The sequence below is a fragment of the Carcharhinus amblyrhynchos genome, chromosome 31 (genome assembly GCF_965287045.1).
Source record: "Carcharhinus amblyrhynchos chromosome 31, sCarAmb.v2.hapA, whole genome shotgun sequence".
NCBI classification, from domain to species: domain Eukaryota; kingdom Metazoa; phylum Chordata; class Chondrichthyes; order Carcharhiniformes; family Carcharhinidae; genus Carcharhinus; species Carcharhinus amblyrhynchos.
Window position 1 is genome coordinate 5,863,385 of NC_137354.1, and position 22,533 is coordinate 5,885,917.

General features: G+C 47.5%; 2 protein-coding genes across 4 annotated transcripts in view; one reads left to right on the top strand and one right to left on the bottom strand.

The window, feature by feature from the left end:
• The window catches only part of cdh23 (cadherin-related 23), a 767,458-nt gene that overhangs the window by 514,745 nt on the left and 230,180 nt on the right, over positions 1–22,533 (top strand). The gene's annotated exons all lie outside the window — the stretch shown is intronic.
• LOC145360485 (uncharacterized protein C10orf105-like) lies at positions 3,553–20,840 on the bottom strand. Of its 3 annotated transcripts, XM_080215725.1 has the most exons (3): positions 20,503–20,840; positions 11,093–11,245; positions 3,553–5,141 (listed from the first exon to the last, which is right to left on the bottom strand). In XM_080215725.1, exon 3 carries the CDS (start codon positions 5,137–5,139, stop codon positions 4,720–4,722), a length of 420 nt encoding a protein of 139 aa, XP_080071851.1. In that variant the 5' UTR covers positions 5,140–5,141; positions 11,093–11,245; positions 20,503–20,840; the 3' UTR covers positions 3,553–4,719. The 3 variants fall into 3 exon arrangements, with proteins under 3 accessions (XP_080071851.1, XP_080071850.1, XP_080071852.1); XM_080215724.1 differs by lacking the exon at positions 11,093–11,245; XM_080215726.1 differs by lacking the exons at positions 11,093–11,245; positions 20,503–20,840 and adding an exon at positions 17,390–17,453.

Genomic DNA, 22,533 nt, shown 5'->3' on the forward strand with positions numbered 1-22,533 from the left:
TGTAATGTCAGAGTACCCCGTTCTGAAGGACGGCCATGTTGACCTCAGAACGTTAATTCTGTTTCCCGCTCCACACACATGCTAAACTTTTCCATGACTTTCTGTTTTATTTACTCAAGTTTGGACGTTATATGGACTAACACCTCCGTGATTTCATTGGAATGCTGATCCCCGTGCTTCTGGGATTATAGTTGAGTCATTTATGCCATGCAGAAGTGGATTAATATCCTGGAGTTTTGCCAGGCTATCTTCTGTGGCTGTAGACCATCTGGTGATATTGCTGCTTTTAATTTTAATGCATTCTCTCCTCCGAGGATGGAGGGAATGAGGCGGGGAGAGACACTGCTTCCCACTTTAAACCCATATTGGAGTATTGAGGAGGAATTTCTTCAGCCAGAGTTTGGTGAATCGGTGGAACTCTTTGCCGCAGAAGGCTGTGGAGGCCAGGTCATCGAGCGTCTTTAAAACAGTGATACGTTCTTGATTAATAAGGGTATCAGGGGTTACGGGAAAAGGCAGGAGAATGGGGATGTGAAAAATATCAGTCATAATTGAATGGCAGAGCAGACTCAGTGGGCCAAGTGGCCTAATCCGCTCCTATTCCTTATGATCTTATCAAAATTGACCTAATCCCAGCATAAGCGCTCTCTGAGAGCAGAGTTGAGGTGGAGAAGGTAGGGATTTGAGAGAGTGGTGCAGAGAGAAAAGTTGAGGAGGGTGGGGCAATGGTTTTTCTTTCAGGCAGTGCTGGGGCCTTGGATTTCATTCCCTCTAGGCCACACCCAAATCGTGCCCATGTACATCAGAGGTTTTGGAGCCAATCACAGGGGTGGGGCAGCACACTGCTCATTCCGAGGGCAGCATTGCTGCTGTGGGCAGCGAGAGAGCCAGCGGGTGGGATTTTCCAACTGCACTTGCCCCAAACCATTAAACCCCACCTAAGATCAATGGATCTTTGCCTGTCCGTACCCCCATCACCTGCTACAACTCCTGTGGCAGGTGGGACTGGAAAACTACCCCCCACCACCGTATCATGCCTCAACTTTGGGAGCCTCTGGTAAAAGTGATGGATTGTGCATGCTTTTTTGAAAGATGACATTTGACAAGGTGACTGGTTGGTCATTCCTCACTCTATACTCCCATGACCCACCCCAGGACCGGATGGAATGCATCCGAGGGTTCTGAAAGAAATGGCGGAGGTGATAGTGGATGCCTTGGTGGTTATTTTCCAGACGTCGCTGGATTCTGGGGAAGTGCCGGAAGATTGGAAAACGGCTAATGTTACGCCGTTGTTTAAGAAGGGTGCCAGGCAAAAGGCGGGGAATTATAGGCCGGTTAGTTTAACGTCTGTGGTAGGTAAAATGTTAGAATCCATCATTAAGCAGGAAATTGCGAGGCATCTTGAAGGGAATTGCTTGATAGGGCGGACGCAACACGGTTTCATTAAAGGGAAGTCGTGTCTGACAAATTTACTGGAGTTCTATGAGGATGTGTCTAGGGCAGTGGATAGAGGAGAGCCGGTGGATGTGGTCTTTCTGGATTTTCAGAAGGCGTTTGACAAGGTACCTCACAAGAGGTTATTGCAAAAGGTCAGGGGACATGGAGTTGGGGGTAGGGTGTTAGCGTGGATAGAGGATTGGTTGTCAAATAGGAGGCAGAGAGTGGGGGTCAATGGGTGCTATTCGGATTGGCGGATGGTGACTAGTGGGGTGCCCCAGGGGTCGGTGCTGGGGCCTCAGCTATTTACCATTTATATAGATGATCTGGAGGAGGGAACCGAGTGCAGGGTGTCGAAATTTGCTGATGACACCAAGATTGGGGGAACGGCAAATTGTGCGGAGGGTGTGGAGAGTCTGCAGAAGGATCTAGATAGGCTGGGTGAATGGGCCAGGAAATGGCAAATGGAATTTAATGTTGGCAAGTGTGAGGTGGTCCACTTTGGTAGGAAGAATGGTAGGAAGGACTATTACTTACGTGGCGAAAAACTGCAGCAGGCGACGGTGCAGAGGGACCTCGGGGTCCTTGTGCATGAGTCGCAAAAACCCAGCTTGCAGGTGCAGCAGGTGGTCAGGAAGGCGAATGGGATGCTGGCCTTCATAGCGAGGGGGATTGAATATAAAAGTAGGGAGGTCTTGCTGCAGCTGTATAGGGCATTGGTGAGGCCGCAGCTGGAGTACTGTGTGCAGTTTTGGGCGCCGCACCTGCGCAAGGATATTTTGGCCCTGGAGGGAGTGCAGAGGAGGTTTACTAGGCTGATACCGGAGTTGAGGGGATTGAGCTATGAGGAGAGGCTGAATAAACTAGGCTTGTACTCGTTAGAGTTTAGAAGAATGAGGGGAGATCTCATTGAGACGTATAAGATGATGAATGGGATGGATAGGATAGAGGTGGAGAGACTCTTCCCGCTCAAAAAAGACAGTAGGACTAGGGGGCACAGCCTCAAGATAAAGGGGAGGCGGTTTAGAACGGAGTTGAGGAGGAACTTCTTCACTCAAAGGGTGGTGAATCTCTGGAATTCTCTGCCCGTTGAAGTGGTGGAGGCTGCCTCGCTAAATATTTTTAAGAAGCGGGTTGATGGGTTTTTGATAAGAGAAGGGATTAAGGGTTATGGGGAGAGGGCGGGAAAGTGGAACTGAGCCACGACAGATCAGCCATGATCTTATTGAATGGCGGGGCAGGCTCGAAGGGCTAGATGGCCTACTCCTGCTCCTATTTCTTATGTTCTTATGTTCTTATGTTCATAGAATCCCTACAGTGCAGAATGGAAGTCATTCCTCACTCTATATTCCCATGACCCATGTTCATAGAATCCCTACAGTGCAGAATGGAAGCCATTCGGCCCATCGAGTCTGCACCAACCATAATCCCACCCTGGCCTATTCCCGTAATCCCACACATTTATCCTGCCAGTCTCCCTGATACGAGGGTCAATTTAGCACGGTCAATCCACCCAACCTGCACATCTTTTGGACTGTGGGAGGAAACCAGAGGAAGCCCACGCAGACACAGGGAGAACGTGCAAACTCCGCACAGACAATGACCCGAGGCCGGAATTGAACCCGGGTCCCTGGCGTTGTGAGGCAGTGGTGCTAACCACTGCGCCACTGTGTTGCCCTGTTATTCAATGACTATTTTAAGCAGGAAATGTAGAGTTCAAACACAGATGTGGAAAAGGAAGACTTGCTGCTTATCCTGAGATCATCCATTCAGGACAGTTTTATATCAGTGAATAAGGATAATTCCGTGGAATGGTCCACTTAACTCTGTCCAGCTTACACTGGTACTCGTTATCACTGCCACATGCACTGCTACAAGTGAGAGAACCTCTTGCAGATTCATTTACAAAATGGTTTGTCAACAGAATTGTATTCTGTGTGAGAGACACATGACAGTTTACCCACTTAAGCATCAAGGTAGGACTCTGCTTTGTCTCCTATTGGATGTGCAAGAAGTTTGTAATTCATGACGAGCGTTTGAAATCATTTGCGGATTTTGCGGTGGAAAATGTTATTAAACTGACACACATTTCTTCAAAGTGAATCAACACGGGTTTCATTCCAGTTTGCATTTTATTCTCTTTGAATTCACCTCCCCTCAACAGCTATTGCGCTTAAGTAAATTAAGTTTCTTTCTTAGGGTCACAAGTAAGCTAATGTTCACGCAGCAGTGAAGTTACTATGAAAATCCTCTAGTCGCCACACTCCGGCGCCTGTTCAGGTACACTGAGGGAGAATTTAGCACGGCCATTGCACCTAATCAACCTGTCTTCCGGACAGTGGGAGGAAGCCAGAGCACCCGGAGGAAACCCACGCAGACTCGGGGAGAATGTGCAGACTCCACACAGTGACCCGAGCCGGGAATCGAACCCGGGTCCCTGGCGCTGTGAGGCAGCAGTGCTAACCCACTGTGTCACCTTGTTGCCATGTCAAAGCTTAACCCATCAGGGATTGGCTGTGAAATTGATCTTGGACAATGTGTACGGTCAGTCTGAATGGTTTAGGAGCAGAAAAGGGTGAGGGTTAACGGGGGAGAGGATAAAAAACACATGATGAAATGCAATGTGTTTGGAGTTCTGTAATGAAATAATGGTTTAGTGACACAGTGAACACTTAATAGCTAAAAGCTTCCAAGCTGTGTCCCTGTGTCCTTTGCTTCACTGTGTTCTAGCCTGAAGGATAGTCACGGACTGGAGTCGTCAGAGCTCAGTGTGATTTCCTTGTTGATGTTGACCACTGCATAAACGACAACTTATTCAGTGTTGTGAAGTATCCCCTGTGAATCGAACTTTTACAACTGGGATCTTGCCTCTGTTGGTCCTGATTGCAGCTGCAGTTTCTCCTGCTCACTGGCAGCTGAGTGCTAAGCAGCTCCACATGTAAACTTTACACTCACAGAACCCCTACAGTGCAGAGAGGGGCCATTCGGCCCAACGAGTCTACACCGACCACAATCCCACCCAGGTCCTATCCCCATAACTCTAAGCGTTTACCCTAGCTAGTCTCCCGGACACTAAGGAGCAATTTAGCACGGCCAATCCACCTAACCCGCGCGTCTTTGGAGTGTGGGAGGAAACCAGAGCACCCGAAGGAAACCCATACAGACACGGGGGCAATGTGCAAACTCCACACAGACAGTGGCCCAAACCAGGAATCGAACCCGGGTCCCCGGCACTGAGAGTCAGCAGTGCTAACCCACTGTGCCGTCCTCACTGGACCTTTGTTACATTTTTGTCGACTCTGTGAACTCTGAATCATTCTGGTCCGTCTGACAACGACTGGTCACCGTTGGAGGAGGCGGAGGGAGGGATCGGCTCCGCCTGAAGCTGTTTATCGACCACCTCAGGGAACCTAAACGCTTCCAGAGTTTTAACCGGGGCTCGCTGGAGTCCTCCACGTGATAGGGCATGCACTCATAGGGGCCGTGGCGGGACGTGTCCAGGCCTGCCGGATTGCACAGGGCGACAAAGCTCACACATGTGGCCAGGAGAAGAAAGATGCAGAGCACGGCGATGATAGTTGGCAGGGGGTCTCCCTTCTCAGCGGATACATCGCTTCTCGGAAACGTTTCTGTGGTCGTCAGAAGCAGCTCCAGAATGTTCGGCACTGCGCTTGTCTCGTTCTCAGCCTCTGAATTCATCATCCCTGTGTTTTGGGGTTAAAGACAAATACGTTAATAGCTTTTTTTTTTATCTTGCTAATTGAGAACCGACGAGGTGAGAAAGCACGATTCAATCCATATAGTTTAAACTTCATATTTTTGTCAAGAAGAGTACACGGCACAGTGGTTAGCACTGCTACCTCACAGTGCCAGGGATCTGGGTTCGATTCCCAGCTTGGGTCACTGTCTGTGCAGAGTTTGCACATTATCCCCGTGTCTGCGTGGGTTTCCTACACAGTCAGAAAGGTGTGTGGGTTAGGTGGATTGGCCAGTGTACCCGAACAGGCGCTGGAGTGCGGCGACTAGGGGATTTTTGCTCGGGGTGAACACGCAGACTCCACACAGACAGTGACACAGAATTGAACCCGAGTCCCTGGAGCTGAGAGGATCCTTATTATCTCATCTCTTTCTTGTTTGGCTTTCTCTTAAACAATGTTTCATGGTCAAAGGGTTTTAACAAAATGGCCTTGCAGAAGAAAAGGAGGAAAGACAATTCTTTACACCTTCCATAGTGCGTCGTCGTGATTCCTTTACCTGGCTAATGCTTTGTAGTTGTATCAAAAGCAATGGAGTTATCAAGCTGAAGGAACCCCTTTTACCCTATTATCATAAACTCTTTCAGACCAGCAGCATGTGTAGAATACTCCATTGTAATCCATTTAACAGCAGTCCCTATTTTACAATCAATAAGCATGGTCAATAATTTCAAAGCTTTGTGAAAGTTGGTTTCAGTCAGCACTTTGCCTGTTGTGAACAGCAGCTGGGGCATGCTGTTTAATTCCCCTGTGGCATGCACAGCCTACATACCTGGCATCACAGTGGCACTGAAACACACTTACCACATTACTCATTTGTGTGACAGGCAGAATGTCTTTGTGCCTCGATGGTAACGTTGTTTTTGAGGAGGACACCACTCACTGTGTAGTATCAGTGTGAAACCTTTTCCTCAAATATTTAAGACACCTTATTCATCCTCAGTAATGTGAGGCAGCCTGGGCACTTTTCAAGACTGCAAGTGGGAGCCTTAGCCCCATTCATGAACAATATACAGTGAGCAGTGAACTGACTGGAGTCACCATTAACCCGCAGGATGACTTTGATGTGCCCTATTTCAGCATCAAGCTTACACGGTGGACATATGGTTCAGGCATCATTTACAAGATTGCTGATGAGGGCAACATTATAGTGCATGGAAGTGTAGGTATCCCAATGGGTATCTTGACCAGTGAAGGTATGCTTGGATCAACCAGTTCCATGCTTGCAAAACTCAAAACATAGCACCCAACATTAGGTGTGGTTCCACAATTGGAAAACATCTGCTAAACAATCCTGATTGTGCCAAGGATTGTACTGAAATCCAATTCAGATTTTCAGCTGGACTTGCCCTGAAGCTCACTTACCCATGCTAGGAGACATTCTCAGGGCCCTCTCCTTTGCAGACAGGAGGAGAATTCCACATATTGCCCCCTTTTGCGGCGTTTCACTGCCTTCAATGTGAACTATTCTATTTGCTGCTCCCAGTGTGGTCCCCGCTAGACTGGGGAGGCTAAACACAGACTGGGCGACTGCTTTGCGAAACACCTTCACTCAGCCCACAAGTGTGACCTTTAACCTCCCCACTGCGTGCCATTTTAACTCAGCATGTGGCTCTCGTGCCCACCTGTCCGTTCTGGACCTGCTGCAGCGCTCCAGTGAAGCAAGTAGAAGGAGCAACATCTCACCTTCTGATTGGGCACATTGTAGTCCTCAGGACTCAGCACTGACCCCAGCCCTGAGTTCAACAAAAGCACTGACTCCAATCACAAGAACTCACTGTGTAAAAAATAAAGTCCTCCCTCCTCTGTTCTTTTACCAGTTACCTTAAATAATCCGCTCATTACCAGCCCTGCTGCCATGAGGAAAGTTGCTGTTGATTTACCCAATCAAAATCCTGTGTGATTTTTGAACATCTCTTATTAAATTTCCCCTTACCCTTCTTGCTCCAAGGAGAGTAACTGCGGCTTCTCCAGTGATGCAAACAAAAAATGCTGCACATTTCCCACTAGTCATTGAATCCTTACAGTACAGGAGGCCATTCAGCCCATTGAGTCTGTACCAACCACAATCCCACCCAGGCCCTATTCCCCTAACCCCACACATTTCCCTGATAATCTCCCTGATACTAGGGGCAATTTAGTATGGCCAGTACACCTAACCCGTACGTCTTTGAACTGTGTAAGGAAACCGGAGCACTGGAGAAAACCCACGCTGACATGAGGAGGAGGTGCAAACTCCACAAAGGCAGTGACCCGAGGTCGGAATTGAACCTGGGTCCCTAGCGCTGTGAGGCAGCAATGCTAACCACTGTGCCACTGTACCACCATCTGGTCTGGCATCAGCTACGGAGAGAATTCAATTGGACTCCTCTTCAATATCCCCCGCCCTGGGTTCCAAAGAGGAGTCTTATCGGACTCGAAATGAGGGCTCTCGCTCACTCCCGCTCTTTCTCGCTCTTTCTCACTCGCTCACTCTCCCTCCCCCTCTCACTCTCTCCCACACAGATACTGCCAGAACGGCTGAGTATTTTCCAGTGTGTTTAACTCAAACTCAATCTCAGATCTCCAGCATCCACCGTATCAGTTTTTTTGTTCCAGCTTCTCCTGGGAGCTGAAAAAGACATCTGGGCTTTAATCACGAGATCAGCTGAAGCTTTTGTTACCTTTTCTCCAGGAGTGTTGCAGCATGTTTGACCATCCAGATTTATTATTTGGTGTTTCACTGCCTGGGTTTGCTTGTATAGGTGAAACTCCGTATGAAGCATTGTTTATGAGTTGTTCGGAAAGCAAGTCTCGACATGTAGCTGAGAACACACTTATAGAACCAAGTCCCTTCAAAATTCCCATCGTTTGATATCAAAGGATTTATTTTCAGTCAGAAGAAATTATTTATTTTGATGGTGCGGTTGTCAGCTGCCCAGCTATGAATTTAACGTCACATTAACGTACAGCCCAACTAGAACTGCTGCCCAGTGATGCTCACCCCCCGGAATCCTCTCCGGCAGACCCCTGATACGCGGATTATTCTCCGAAGTTATTTGGAGAGCTTGTTGTCCGGTTGTTGTTTGAAAAGCGAGCAGGTGGATTTGGAGGAATTGAGGCAGCTAGAAAGCTATTTGTATAACTTCACATTTATGCTAAACCTCGGCCATTCTCATCCCCTCCTCTAACTCAGCTGAATGTTGGCCGTGGCTCGGTGTTAGCCTCGGGGTTGCAGGTTTGGATCCCACTACAGACTCAGCCAGGATCGAATGGTGGAGCAGACTTGATGGGCTGAATGGCCTAATTCAGCTCCTATATCAGATAGTCTTATGGACTCGGCCAGACAAGCTCCAGGCTGACGCTTCAACACTGCACTGTTGGCCCAAGTGCTGTGTTTGTGAAGACAAATCACACCACAGACACTGTCTGCTCCCTCGGGGGAGTGGGAAGGCCATGATTTTGTAAAGTTGGGGTGTTTGCACAAGTGTCTTGGCCATTAGGTAGATAAATTTTTGACCAATAAAGGAATTAAGGGTTATCATGAGTGGGCAGGTAAGTGGAGCTGAGAAAAGATCAGCCATGATCTTATTGAACGGCAGCAGGCTTGAGGAGTCTGGTGGCCTATTCCTGCTCCTATTCCTAGTTCCTATGTTCTTATTACTTCCCTTTCACCCATCATCATTATATCGTTATTCCATTGCTGTTTGTGGGACCTTGCTGCTGTATTTCTTAACATTACACCCTTGTTGACACTTCCTTGGCAATGTAGCACTCGGCTGTGGCGCTCCCTTGGCACTGCTTCAGGATTTTCGCGAGTCCCGCAAGGCGCTATATAAATACAAATCTTCTTGGTTCTTTTATTAAGTGGGCAGTGCTCTTTCTCAACTTGGGTTATCAGTTGGAGCCTTCTCCTAGTCTGGAGAACACAGACTCTAACTGCAGAATCGTATTAGGCAGCACAGTGGGTTAGCACTGCTGTCTCACAGCGCCAGGGACCCCAGGTTCGATTCCGGGCTTGGGTGACTGTCTGTGTGAGTTTGCACGTTCTCCCCATGTCTGCGTGGGTTTCCTCCCACAGTCCGAAAGATGTAAGGGTTAGGTGGATTGGCCATGCTAAATTGCCCCTTAGTGTCAGGGGGACAAACTAAGATAAATACCTGGGGTTAAGGGGATAGGGCCTGGGTGGGATTGTGGTCAGTGCAGACTCGATGGGCTGATTGGCCTCCTTCCGTACTGTAGGATTCAATGATTCTAAACAGAGTGGCTGACCAAGAGCAGAGCAGCTGATTTATGACCACTCCGGGTAACTGACCGTAACTCTCATGAATTATCAGGTCAGCTTGCTAGGACGATGTTAATCAAATCCCATAGTTTTTCATCACACATTTTCTGTCATTTAACCAACACCACAGCTTTGCGAGGCATGTCACTCAGTGATAAATGGCCAACCCTTCCGATCCTGCTGCTAGCTAAGTGCGATGAAATACTGACCTGAGACTCGGGGTCAGTCTGAGTCCACCTCACTGTTACTCTGTTATCAGTAATACTCAGCTTCCCACTGGGTTTATATATATTTTTTATTTCGTGCTAGCGCATCAGATTATCCCGAAGGAATGAATCCCTTATTGAGGAAAATATCGGAAAACAATCTGCACCCTCCCAAAACTTGCAGAGTCATCACTCTCGAACACACATTGCAGTCAGGCGCACATTCCACCTGACCCTGTCGTCTTCCATTAATTAACTTACAGATTCAGAGAATCCCTACAGTGCAAAAGGAGGCCATTTGGCCCATTAAGTCTGCACCGGCCATAATCCCACCTAGGCCCTATTCCCATAACCCTACATATTTACCCTGCTAATCCCCCCCGATGCTAAGGATCAATTTAGCAATCAACCTAACCCACACACTTTCAGATTGAGAGGGGAAATCGGAGCATCCGGAGGAAACCCACGCAGACACGGGGAGAACATGCAAACTCCACACACACAATACTTGAGACTGGAATTGAATCCAGCTCCCTGGCGCTGTGGGGCAGCAGTGCGAACCACAGTGCCACCATGCTACCTCCTGTCACTGACGGTGGGCAGTCATAGGGGTAGAGTTTTCCCATCCCACCAACCCATGGGAACCGTAGTGGGCAGGGGGCGCACCATGCAAAGATCCGTTGATCTTGAGCAGGATTTTCTGAGTGCAGCCGGAACATCCCACCCCCTGATACTTTTGCCTTCATTTCTTGATCTGTTTATCTGTAAATAAAATATGTGCCAAAAACTGATGCATTAGTTTCAGAGAAACCAGCTACACAGGGGACAGCCTAAGGAAGAACTGATATTAACTTTTGCTGAGGGTGCAGGTCTAGATCCTGGATCTTTTTAAAGAATTTGTTAACATCGGGAGATGGGAAAATATATATATTTTTTAAAGAATGTTGTAGTTATTTTAGAATGTTGTAGCTGGTCTGGGCTGCTGGAATGGAACTTGCGTTGGGACTCATGTTAATCACTTCTGCTGCTTAATCATTATCTGTTTCATTTTGACAATTTATTTTATTTCTTTTCTGATATGTGCATTAGCCCCTTAATATGGGTTGATATTCTATAGCGTTTCAAAGAATGAGAAGCTGATCTCATTGAAACTTAAAAAGTTCTTACAGGGTACAAAAGAGTAGATGTAGGTAGGTTGTTTCTCCTGTAGGTAGGTAAGAAGTCTCACAACACCAGGTTAAAGTCCAACAGGTTTATTTGGAATCACGAGCTTTCGGAGCGCCGCTCCCTCCTCAGGTGAGTGGAGGGGTATATTTCACAAACACAACATGTATAGGCAAAGACACAACTGCAAGATAATGGTTGGAATGCCAGTCTTTACAGGTACAGACAAGTGAGAGTGGAGAGAGGCATAATCACAGCTTACTCACCAGATGAAGGAGCAGCACTCGTGATTCCAAATGAACCTGTTGAACTTTAACCTGGTGTTTTGAGACTTCTTATTGTGCCCACCCCAGTCCAACGCCGGCATCGCCCCCTCATTTTTAAATACTGTGCGTCTGTAATATCCCCCAGGTCCACACCTGAAATTTCAAAAATCAAATAGTCTCTAACAAATGAGCATTGCACCAGCTGTGTGATATAACTTGTTGGAGTTGTTGACTCAAATCATCCAAGATTTGAGAGAGACAAAGTGGTTAGTTTTGATTTGGTACACTAGTGTGAAATGACTAATACTGCATCTGCCATCTGTACTCTGTCCCTTCTTGGGGGAGACGGTGGTGTAGTGGTATTGTCACTGGGATTGTAATCCAGAGGCCCAGGCTAATACTTTGGGGACATGGGTTCAAATCCCACCACAGCAGCTGGTGGAATTTAAATTCAATGAACGAAATCTGGAATTAGCCTGACCACTAACATTCACATCAGATAAAATAAAGACACTAAAATTAAAATGCGATGGCTTCATAGCATTATCACTAGATTATTAATCCACAAAACTCAGCTAATGTTCTGAGGACCCAGGTTCGAATCCCGCCACAGGAGATGGTGGAATTTGAATTCAACAAAAAAAAAAATCTGGAAATAAGAATCTAGTGATGACCATGAAACCATTGTCAATTGTCGGAAAAACCCAACTGGTTCACTAACCTCCTTTAGGGAAGGAAATCTGCCATTCTTACCCTGTCTGGCCTATATGTGACTCCAGAGCCACAGCAATGTGGCTGACTTTTAACTACCCGCTGAAATGGGCTAGCGAACACTCAGTTTAATTAATTGCTACAAAGTCTCAAGGGCAACTCGGGATGGGCAATGGCCAATCAGCAACCTCCAGGTTTCACGAATGTGATAGCTGATTTGCTATCATCCAAATTACACATTCAACCAAAATAATAATTATCCTTGAGCCATTACATTGAATGGGTGACACAGTGGTTAGCACTGCTGCCTCACAGTGCCAGGGACACGGGTTCGATTCCCAGCTTAGGTTGCTGTGTGGAGTTTGCATGTTCTCCCCATGTCTGTGTGGGTTTCCTCCGGGTGCTCCAGTTTCCTCCCACAATCCAAAGATCCGTGGGTTGAATTGATTGACCATGCTAAGTTGACCCTAGTGTCAGGGAGAGTAGCAGAGTATATATGTGGGATTATGGTAAAAGGGCCTGGGAGGGATTGTGGGTGGTGCAGACTCGATGGGCCAAATGGCCTCCCATGCATGGTAGGGATTGTATGATTCTGCGACACAGGAATAGGCCATTCAGCCCAACAGATCCATGTCAAGTGTTTATATACCACATGGGCCTCCTCTTGCTCTGGTGTGTGTTTCAAGTCACTCAGAATCTAAGTTTCTGTGTCAACCTTAACATGTGTATTGTAGTCTGGAGTTATGGACGATGATGGCCGAGGCGCCAATGTCCTTCAATCACTTGGCTGACCAGAAATCTCCCTCCAGGTCGTACCATTTATCACTGGGCATGTGTTTGGAAGGATTTTGCAGGTTGACACTCAACCTGTTCAGCCGCGTTCTGAACGCACCTTCCTCGGCCATCAGGTCCTGGGGTGGGACTCGAACCCAGAGCTTCTGGTTTAGAAGCTGCTACGCTACCCACGGCACCACAAGACCTCCAACCCCCCCCTCCCCGGTCTGCGTACCGGAAAGAGAAACATTCCTGGAGGATATTTTGAACCTCTCCATGTGTTTCCCCTGCCCCCTTGTTCTTGGTAGTTACTGCATTGGCCTGTGCTATCTTCCATCAGGACTGTGTTTCCATTGGACTCAAACACAAAGGGAGAAACTGCAGCATAAGGAGCTATTTCTGCATTTTGTTGGAGAGGGAACTTGGTGCAGTTAATAAAGATGAGAACAGTGAAGTGCAGGACTCCACTTGACATCAATTTCCATTCATCAGTGTTCAAGGAATTAATCAAAGTAACTAAAACCTTTAGCTTTCGTTCTCAGTTCATATATCAGGGCAGTAGGGGATTAACTGTATTCTCAGGGTCCTCTCTGTGCTTGGAACAGCCCTGTGCTGGCCATGACACCAGGTTCAGCGCCATGGATTGAAAATAAATCAAGGAGGTGTAAGCTGGAGAACTGAACTAGCCATAAAAGCATGAAGGACTTGCATTTATATGGCACCTTTCATGACTTAAGGACATCCACAAACACTTTTCAGATATAAAGCAATGTTTATTTATTAGTCACGAGTAAGGCTCACGTTAACACTACAATGAAGTTTCTGTGAAATTCCTCTAGTCCCCACACTCTGGCGCCTGTTCGGGTCAATGCACCCTAACCACGTCTTTCATGGGAGGAAACTGGAACACCCAGAGGAAACCCATGCAGACACAGGGAGAACATACAAACTCCACACACAGTGACCCCAGCCAGGAATCAAACCTGGGTCCCTGGCGCTGTGAAGTAGCAGTGCTAACGCTGTGCTACTGTGGGCAGCTCCCACAAACAACATGGAGATAATGACCAGGTGACTTTTTTTAATAGATTTCTCCCATTTGTTTTATTCCTTATGGGTTATTAATTATTCAGAGTTTTGGTTCTTTGATAAAGTTCTGTGAGGTTTGTCTGTCCATCAGACTCTGTGCTTTTCCTTTGCTGATCTATTCAGTCTTTAAGTTAATCTTATACTCCCTCTTTCTCATTTCCTTATTTCATTCCCTCTCCCTCTCATTCTGGTGCTCTCTCGCATTCCCGCTCGCGCTCCCAGGCCCCCTCTCTCCTCCTCACACACTTCCTGATCCTCTCCCTTGTGTTAATGAAGCAAGTTGTTCTTCCACCACTGAGCAAAGGAACCAGGGGAAGTTCACAGTTGGTGAATCTATCAGCCTTTCTCATGCAGCAAGTACTCAGAGTGATGCCTGAGTCCAGTTGCCAGCCAAGTGTACGTTGGAAATAACTGGTTGCTCAGCCAAGAGCAGAAGTTAAACAGGAGAAGTACAGGAAGTCCCAATATTGTTCCACTGCAGGAACACTGCTGCTCTTGTGAAGTTTGTTCTGCACTTTTCACCACAGCCTTGGCTGCCTGGGCCCTAAGCTCTGGAATTCCCTCCCTAAATATCTCCACCTGGCTTCCTCTTCCCTTCTCTTTTAACCTTCCCCTTTGACCAAGGGGTTTGGCCACATGTCTAATGTATCCTTCCGTAGCCCCGTGTCTGACAGCAGTCTGACAGTCTCTCCTGTGATGAGCCCTAGACATTTTAACATTGTTAAAGGTGCTATAAAAGTGCAGGGTGTTTGTTTTGTTCTTTAACAGTGTGTTGAAGTGGCGTAATTCACACGTTTAAACAGCATGCTGACACGTATGTGCGTCAGCATTAGAGTGTGTTTGTGTCTGTGTCAGTGTGTGTGCCTGTGTCAGTGTCTGTGTCTCTGTGCATCTGTGTCTGTATGAGTTTCAGTATGTATGTGTGGGTGTGAGACAGAGCTGTGTGGCTGGTGGAAACAAAGACGAGAAGATGAGTGTTTACGGCCTGGAGTTTGTGTCGATCTCTCCCGACTATAAAGGCACTTTATTAACACACACACAGGGACTTTCTGTTGCATGCGCTATGTTGCATTTTCCAGCCAGAAAGTTTTTCCACTGTCCACTTGGTATCGCCCCCAACATGATGCAACATTGAAAGCCTTTTATTCAGCCTCTTTATTCCTGTCCAGATTCCGATGAAAGGCTCCATTTATTGTCGGGTTTCCTGAGTGGGAGCTACTTCTCGTGAATCTAAGGTCTTGTTCGCATTCCTCCTAACCGAGTCCTGCCTCTCTCTCTCTCTGTGCCTTGATCAGGGTTTGAATACTTCAACTACTGACTCTCTGATGGGAGAACTTCACCACGGGTTGGTTCATTCTTGTCTGCCTGGTCAAGTGTTCAGTGAATGTGTGTACAGCTCTACAAAATAATGAGGGGCACAGATCAGCTATACGTTCAATATCTTTTCCCAAAGGTGGGGGAGTCTGAAACTAGAGGGTACAGGTTTAAGGTGAGAGGGAGACAAAAGGGCCCAGGGGGGCAATTTTTTCACACAGAGGGTGGTGAGTGTCTGGAATGAGCTGCCAGAGGCAGTAGTAGAGGGGGGTACAATTTTGTCTTTTAAAAAGCGTTTAGACAGTTACATGGGTAAGATGGGTAGAGACGAATATGGGCCAAATGCGGGCAATTGGGACTAGCTTAGTGGTTTTTAAAAAAAAGAAGCAGCATGGACAAGTTGGGCTGAGGACCTGTTTCCATGTTGTAAGCCTTTGTGAGTAAATCAAATGGATAATGTAAACAATGTTGTCAAAGTGAGAATGAAGCCGACAAGTGTCTACAGAAGACAAAGGTACAAAGACACAAGACAGATTTACATACTGACATGGTAAAGGATAAGAACCTCAGAGAGGCATTCACACAAAACCAGTAAGAATGCCTCAGCATTGCAGGAACGGAGGTCTAGCAACAGGACCTAGAAAGCAAATGGGAAGATGTGAAAGTGAGTGTACAAACCGGCTGCAAAGGATATATTAGCAAAAGGGAGAAGAAGAGACGAGGATTGGATAAGTGATGAGGTCCCAGCGATGACCATATGAGCGTATGAATCAGGAGCAGGAATAGGCCACTCGGCCCCGCGAGCCTGATATACCATTCAGTAAGATCATGGCCAATCTGATCGTAACCTCAATCCCACACATTCCTGCCTTTCACTCCCTTATTATCAAGAATAGGGCGGCACAGTGGTTAGCACTGCAGCCTCACAGTGAGAGAGACTTGGGTTCGATTCCCTGCTGGGTCACTGTCTGTGTGGAGTTTGTACGTTCTCTCCATGTCTGTGTGGGTTTTCTCCGGGTGCTCCAGTTTCGTCCCACAGTCCAAAGATGTGCAGGTTAGGTGCTATGCTAAATCACCCCTTAGTGTTCCGGGATGCGTAGGTTAAAGGGATTAGCGGGGTATATGTGTGGGGTAACAGGAATAGAGTCTGGGTGGGATTGTGGTCAGTGCAGACTCAATGGGCTGAATGGCCTTCTGCATTGTAGGGATCCTGTGATATGTTTCTGTGAATTTGATGACAGAGGAAGGAAAAGAAACACCAGAGTATGAAAAGAAAATAAGGACACTTGTAGGCAAACGAAAGAGCAATGGTATAATGAGATGTGGGATGTTCCTGTAAAGTACTGGAGGACCATAGCATCCCTGCAGCAAGAGGCCATTCAGCCCACCAGGTCTGCACCAACTCTCTGAAAGAACATCCTATCCAGGCTCTCCCTTTATCCCACACATTAAACATGGCTAATCCATCTAACCCACACATCTTTCGGACTGTGGGAGGAAGCCGGAGGAAACCCACGCAGACACGGGGAGAATGTGCAAACCCCACACAGACAGTGACCCAAGCCGGGAATCAAACCTGGGTCCTTGGTGCTGAGAGGCAGCAATGCTAACCACCGTGCCGCCCCCGTGCTGTTCACTTGATATTATCCCAGAGGATCATTTCTACATCCTGATAATGTAAGAAAGCTTTCTGGGAATTAACAGCCGGGTGAATAATGTTGCATGCTTCAGCTCGCAGTCCCAAGTTCAAAGTCTGTTTTGTAATTATTGAATACAAGATGGTTGATTGTGGTTTGCAGGCTGGCTCAAACAATTCAATGCAGTCCCTTTATTACAGTCTTGCAAACTGTCCGCAACCTCTATAATATATCCATTTGCCATTCCAGAGCCAGAAGGGTTAACTACCAGTGTTCCTAGATTTAATACCAGTGTTCCTAGATTTAAAACCACTGGAAAATTGTACTTAAGTTTATTTATTAGTCACAGGTAGGCTTACATTAACACTGCAATGAAGTTACTGTGAAAATCCCCTAGTCACCACATTCTGGCGCCTGTTTGGGTCAATGCATCCTAACCAGCACGTCTTTTGGATTGTGGGAAGAAATCAGAGTACCCAGAGGAAACCCACACAGACACGGGGAGAACGTGCAGTGTCCACACAGACAGTGACCCAAGCCGGGAATCGAACCCGGGTTATCCAGCCCAGGTCGAATGACAAGGTTAGTTTGCCGATTTTTCCCTGTAACTATCCATGACACAACTCAAACACTACTGACCGCTTACAGCTGGATCAGGATGAGGTCACCTGACTTAGCACTAGAAGGGGAATTTCACAGTAACTTCATTTTTTTTAGTGTTAGTGTAAGCCTTACTTGTGACTAATAAACAAACTTTAAAAAAAGGTCAGCGCACCTCAATCATTAGATCACTGCTAATGTTGTTGTTCGTCCATCGTCATTGATGAAGATCTCGACACCATTAGTCATTTTGAGGCTGGTTGCGGTGTGTGACTGATCAGGCCAATTCGGGCACGGAATGTCCTGGCACATATTGGACAGACTTGTGTAGACACTGTAGTTGTTGCGCTGGTGGCTCTGGACTTGCGCAGCTCGCACTTAAGTTGTGCTTCAGCAATACACCTTGCTTCGTGAGCTTGACAGCCTTTGTGGATGAGGCAGCGCCAGGTAGGGCGGTTTTGTGCCAGCGTTTCCCAGTTGGTCGTGTCAATGTCAAGCGACTTCAGGGAGGCTTTGAGTGTGTCTTTGTAACGCTTCTTCTGCCCTCCGTGCGAGTGTCTTCCGGCAGAGAGTTCCCCAAAAGGGAGCTGCTTGGGTTTGCGCTCGTCTGACATACGGATGACATGACCTGCCCATCGGGTCTGCTAATAGATCGCTTGTAAAGGACTGGTAGGTCTGGCATGAACACGATGGCTGGGATTTTCCAGGCACACCCACCCCAACATTGGAAAATCCCGTCTGAGGTCAACAGACCTTTGCATAGTCCGCCCCTCTCCCGCCCACTACGATTCCCATGGTGGGCGGGACAGGAAAATTCCAGCCCATGAGTCAAATTTACCCCCCACCCCCATGCGATCTCTAAATCTTTGCACACTCCTATCACCAGGTGAGTATTTGTCAGTAACGATACTGACAGCAGATCCCAAATGAGAACCTGTAGATCAGCGGTTGGGCAGTACTCGTTGGCCGGGTCTTGCAGCTTGTTCTCACAATTCAGTGCTTTGTATATGTGCTCAGTGCTGCGACCACAGTACTCGAGTTGGAATATCACAATATCTGGAAACCCATTCACAGTTGCACTAAAAAAAAATCTCCCACAGCTGCGATTGAATTCAGAGACCCAGTGGCCCCATTTAGAGGCACTGATGGTCTGCCAGGAATTGAAAGTATCCCCAAGACTATCAGGAAACTTTGGGCAGGAAAAGTCTGCACGTGTCGGCGAGGAATTGCTGGTTAATAGGGACTGTCCGTGTCCACAGGGAGATTTTATCCTGCTGTGTTAGGTGTCACCGTTCGCTCATTTGAAGAGGGAGCACTTATCGATATCTAAAATGATCCAAGTTTGAATTCTTAAATAGGTTAAGTCATTTTGGATTCCCAGTTTAGTTCAACTCTTGACATTTATCCTCACCACCCTATTCCCCTGGTGATCTCCCAGACAATGGTGGGGTGGCACAGTGGTCAGCACTGCTGCCTCACCGCGCCAGGGATCCAGGTTCAATTCCAGCCTAGGATCACTGTCTGTGCGGAGTGTGCACATTCTCCCCGGTGTCCATGTGGGTTTCCTCCAGGTGCTCCGGTTTCCTCCCACACTCCAAAGGTGTGTAGGTTAGGTGGATTGGCCATGTTAAATTGCCCCTCAGGATCCAAAGATGCATAAGTCAGGGGGATTAGTTGCGTAAATATGTGGGATTACAAGGTTAGGGCCTGGGAAAGATTCTCTGTCAGAGAGTTGGTGTGAACCCGATGGGCTGAACAGCCTCCTTCTACACTGGAGGGATTCTATGATTCTAATGAACCTGTTATTTTTCCCACCTGTTATAACCCCTGTGGGAGAGTTGGAAAAGCATCCAACATTCAACCGCTCAGGGGTCCATTGATCTTGTTGCCATAGATTTCAGCCATGTTGTTAACACAGAGAGTCAGAAAACTGGGGGGGGGTCCGAGACCCACTTAAGAGACTTGAACACAAAACCAAGTTGACGTTCCCGTGTAACACTGAGGGAGTGCAGCACTGCCAGAGGTGGCAGCTTACAGATGAGATGTTAAAATGAGGCCCTGTCTGTCCTCTGGTGGATGTAGAAGATCACAGGCATTATTCGACAGAGAGGTGCACTTTCCCTGCTGTTCTTGACCAGTATTCATTCCTGTACCGATATCACCAAAACAGGCAGCCTGGTCATTATCATAGAATCCCTGTGCTGAAGAAGACCATTCAGCCCATCGAGTCTGCACTGACTCAGTATCTAACCACTGCCCACCCGATCCCTGTAACCTTCACATCTTGGGACACTAAGGGATAACTTAACACAGCCAATCCACCTAACCCACACATCTTTGGACTGTGAGCGGAAACCGGAGCACCCAGAGGAAACCCGCGCAGACACAGGGAGAACGTGCGAACTCCACACAATGATCTGGAGTCACTGTGTGGAGTGACTCCAGACAGGAGTGACTCCTGTCTGGAGCCAGGAATCAATCTCAGGTACCTGGATATATGAGGCAGCAGTGTTAACCACTGTGCTACCATGCCAACCATCGTGTTGTTCCTTGTTGAAACTTGCTATGTATAAATTGACTGTAAAATATCTTGAGGACAGCCCAGAGTTGAGAAAGTTTCCAAGTAAATGCAATTGTTTCTTTTTGCACTTTTCCAAAACTCAAAGGTATGCTTTAAAAACTCCCAGCTGCAGTTTAAAGTTAAAGTTTATTTATTAGTGTCACAACTATTAGTCTTACATTAACACTGTAATGAAGTTACTGTGAAAATCCCCGAGTCGCCACATTTTAGCACCTGTTCGAGTCAATGCACCTAACCTGCACGTCTTTTGGACTGTGGAGGAAACTGGAGCACCCGGAGGAAACCCACGCAGACATGGGGAGAACATGCAAACTCCACACTGACAGTGACCCAAGCCAGGAATCGAACCTGGGTCCCTGGCGCTGTGAGGCAGCAGTGCTGACCCACTGTGCCGCCCAGCTTGTCAGCGCGGCTTAACCCAGCCCCTTCCCCACACTGCGAAGGTGCCAACTGCGAGGAGCCTGGCGCGATAGAATAACAGGTTGGAAGTTATCAAAAAGCAATTTGCCTCGGTTACGAATTGTCAGCGAGCTTAATCACTTCTGCCCGGCGAGATTAGACGCGTGCTGCCCCTGCCAGAGTATTCTGTGAAAGTCCCACAACACAAAACAAAATATTAAATCTGCTTCCTCCTGTACGGGCAGAGAGTGCGGCTTCCCTGCCCGCCGGCAACATCATCGATAAAACAATCAAAACAGTTTGTTTACCTGAATTTCATTCCCAGTTGCTGAGAACTCACTCACTTGTCAACACTCTGACTTCTGTCTGTGAGGCAGGCAGGGCTCTCTCCGGCTTATGTTCACACACACTTTGTCAGTCAAGAGGTCCAGAGGGAGGTCGGGGAATAAAACATCTGCCAGCTCCGTTGTAGTTTACAGCCAACATCCACGCAGCTCGAGAGAAAACTCACTCGCTTTGGTCTCAGCTCTTCCTCGTTCGTTCAGTCGGTTGGCGAGGGGGTGAAGTTTTGTCGGTCGCCCTGCTGGCATGACGAGTTGGATCCCTCCCCGGTGCCTGTGGAATGGAATGTTCCGGAGCTGCTGAGCTCTGTAGCCAGTGCCCGGGTTGCCTCTAAGCTGCTGCTGCTGATGATGATGATGATCGGACGGTGTCAGGGGTTTGTCAAGGCTCTCTTGATGCCACAGAGCCACCGGGGTTTGGGGATTAATCAGCAAGAAACTGGTACCAGGGAGGGGAAAGAAATTAAATTAATACAAGCACGTTTATCATTTATTTTCCTTTGCTTTATAGAGCTATCGCAACACAAGGGGCCATTCGGCCCTTTGACTCCATGCCAGCTCTCTGTAGAGCAATCCATTTAGCCCCATTCCCTCCTTCTCTGTCTCCCATGTTGGTCCGTTTTCCTCAAGCGCCCATCCAATTTTCTTTTGAGCCAGTTGATGATAGAAGGTTGCACCACCTTGGTAAATGAAAGCAAATCACCGCAGATGCTGGAATCTGAAACAAAAATGCTGGAAAATCTCAGCAGATCTGACGGCATAGAATCCCTGCAGTGCAAAAGCAGACCATTCGACCCATCAAGTCTGCACCAAACACAATCCCATCCAAGTCCTATTCCTGTAACCCCACATATTTATCCCACTAATCCCCCTGACACTAGTCTGTCCACGTCTTACACGACATCCTGCCAAAAAAAATTAAGGGTGTGTGTTTCACGTCGTCATACGGGAGGCTTAGCCTCAACATTGCCAATAAAGCCCCCTTGATCAGATCTGATCAAAACCTGAGTAAACCTCTCCCCAAGACCATCACCATCTGTGGAGAGAGAATAGAACCAACGTTTCAAGTCTGGATGACTCTTCGTCAGAGCTCCTCTCACCCAACTTCCTAACATTTAAATGCTGTGCAGACACTTCCGCCAACAATGATTGTGTTTTTTTTATTGTAAAACATCATGGGCGAGGTGCAGTTTATGAGCAGAAACCCATCAGCACCATCCGTTAGCAGTTGTTCTGGAATTACAGAAGGTAACACACCCGTTTTAAAACTCCCTCAGTCTCCAGTTACTCCATCGGTGTACACCAAAACTGCAAGATTTCCATTTATACTCACACACACCCCCCTGACTGCAGAGATCAAAACCCCAAATGCTGCCCCACAGAGTGGTGAGCCTGTGGAATTCATTCCCACAGGAAGTAGTTGATGCCAAAACATTGAATGTGTTCAAAAGGTAGCTGGATATAGCACTTGGGGTGAACGGGATCGAAAGGGGAGAAAGCAGGATGAGGCTATTGAGTTGGGTGATCAGCTATGATCGTGATGAGTGGTGGAGCAGGCTCAAAGGGCTGAATGGCCTCTGCCTGCTCCTATCTTTGACGTTTCTATAGGACAAAGACATCATAAGAACATAAGAAATAGGAGCAGGAGTAGGCCATCTAGCCCTTCGAGTCTGCCCCGCCATTCAATAAGATCATGGCTGATCTGAAGTGGATCAGTTCCACTTTCCCGTTTTCTCCCCATAACCCTTAATTCCCTTGTCTGTCAAAAACCTATCTATCCGTGACTTAAATATATTTAGCGAGGCAGCCTCCACCACTTCAACGGGCAGAGAATTCCAGAGATTCACCACCCTTTGAGTGAAGAAGTTCCCCCTCCCTTATCTTGAGGCTGTGTCCTCCAGTCCTGCTGTCCTTTCTGAGCAGGAAGAATCTCTCTACCTCTACCCTATCCATCCCCTTCATTATCTTATACGTCTCTATAAGATCCCCTCTCATCCT

Coding starts and splice junctions, on each gene's coding strand:
- LOC145360485 (XM_080215724.1), bottom strand. CDS start 5,139: ATGATGAATTCAGAGGCTGAGAACGAGACAAGCGCAGTGCCGAACATT.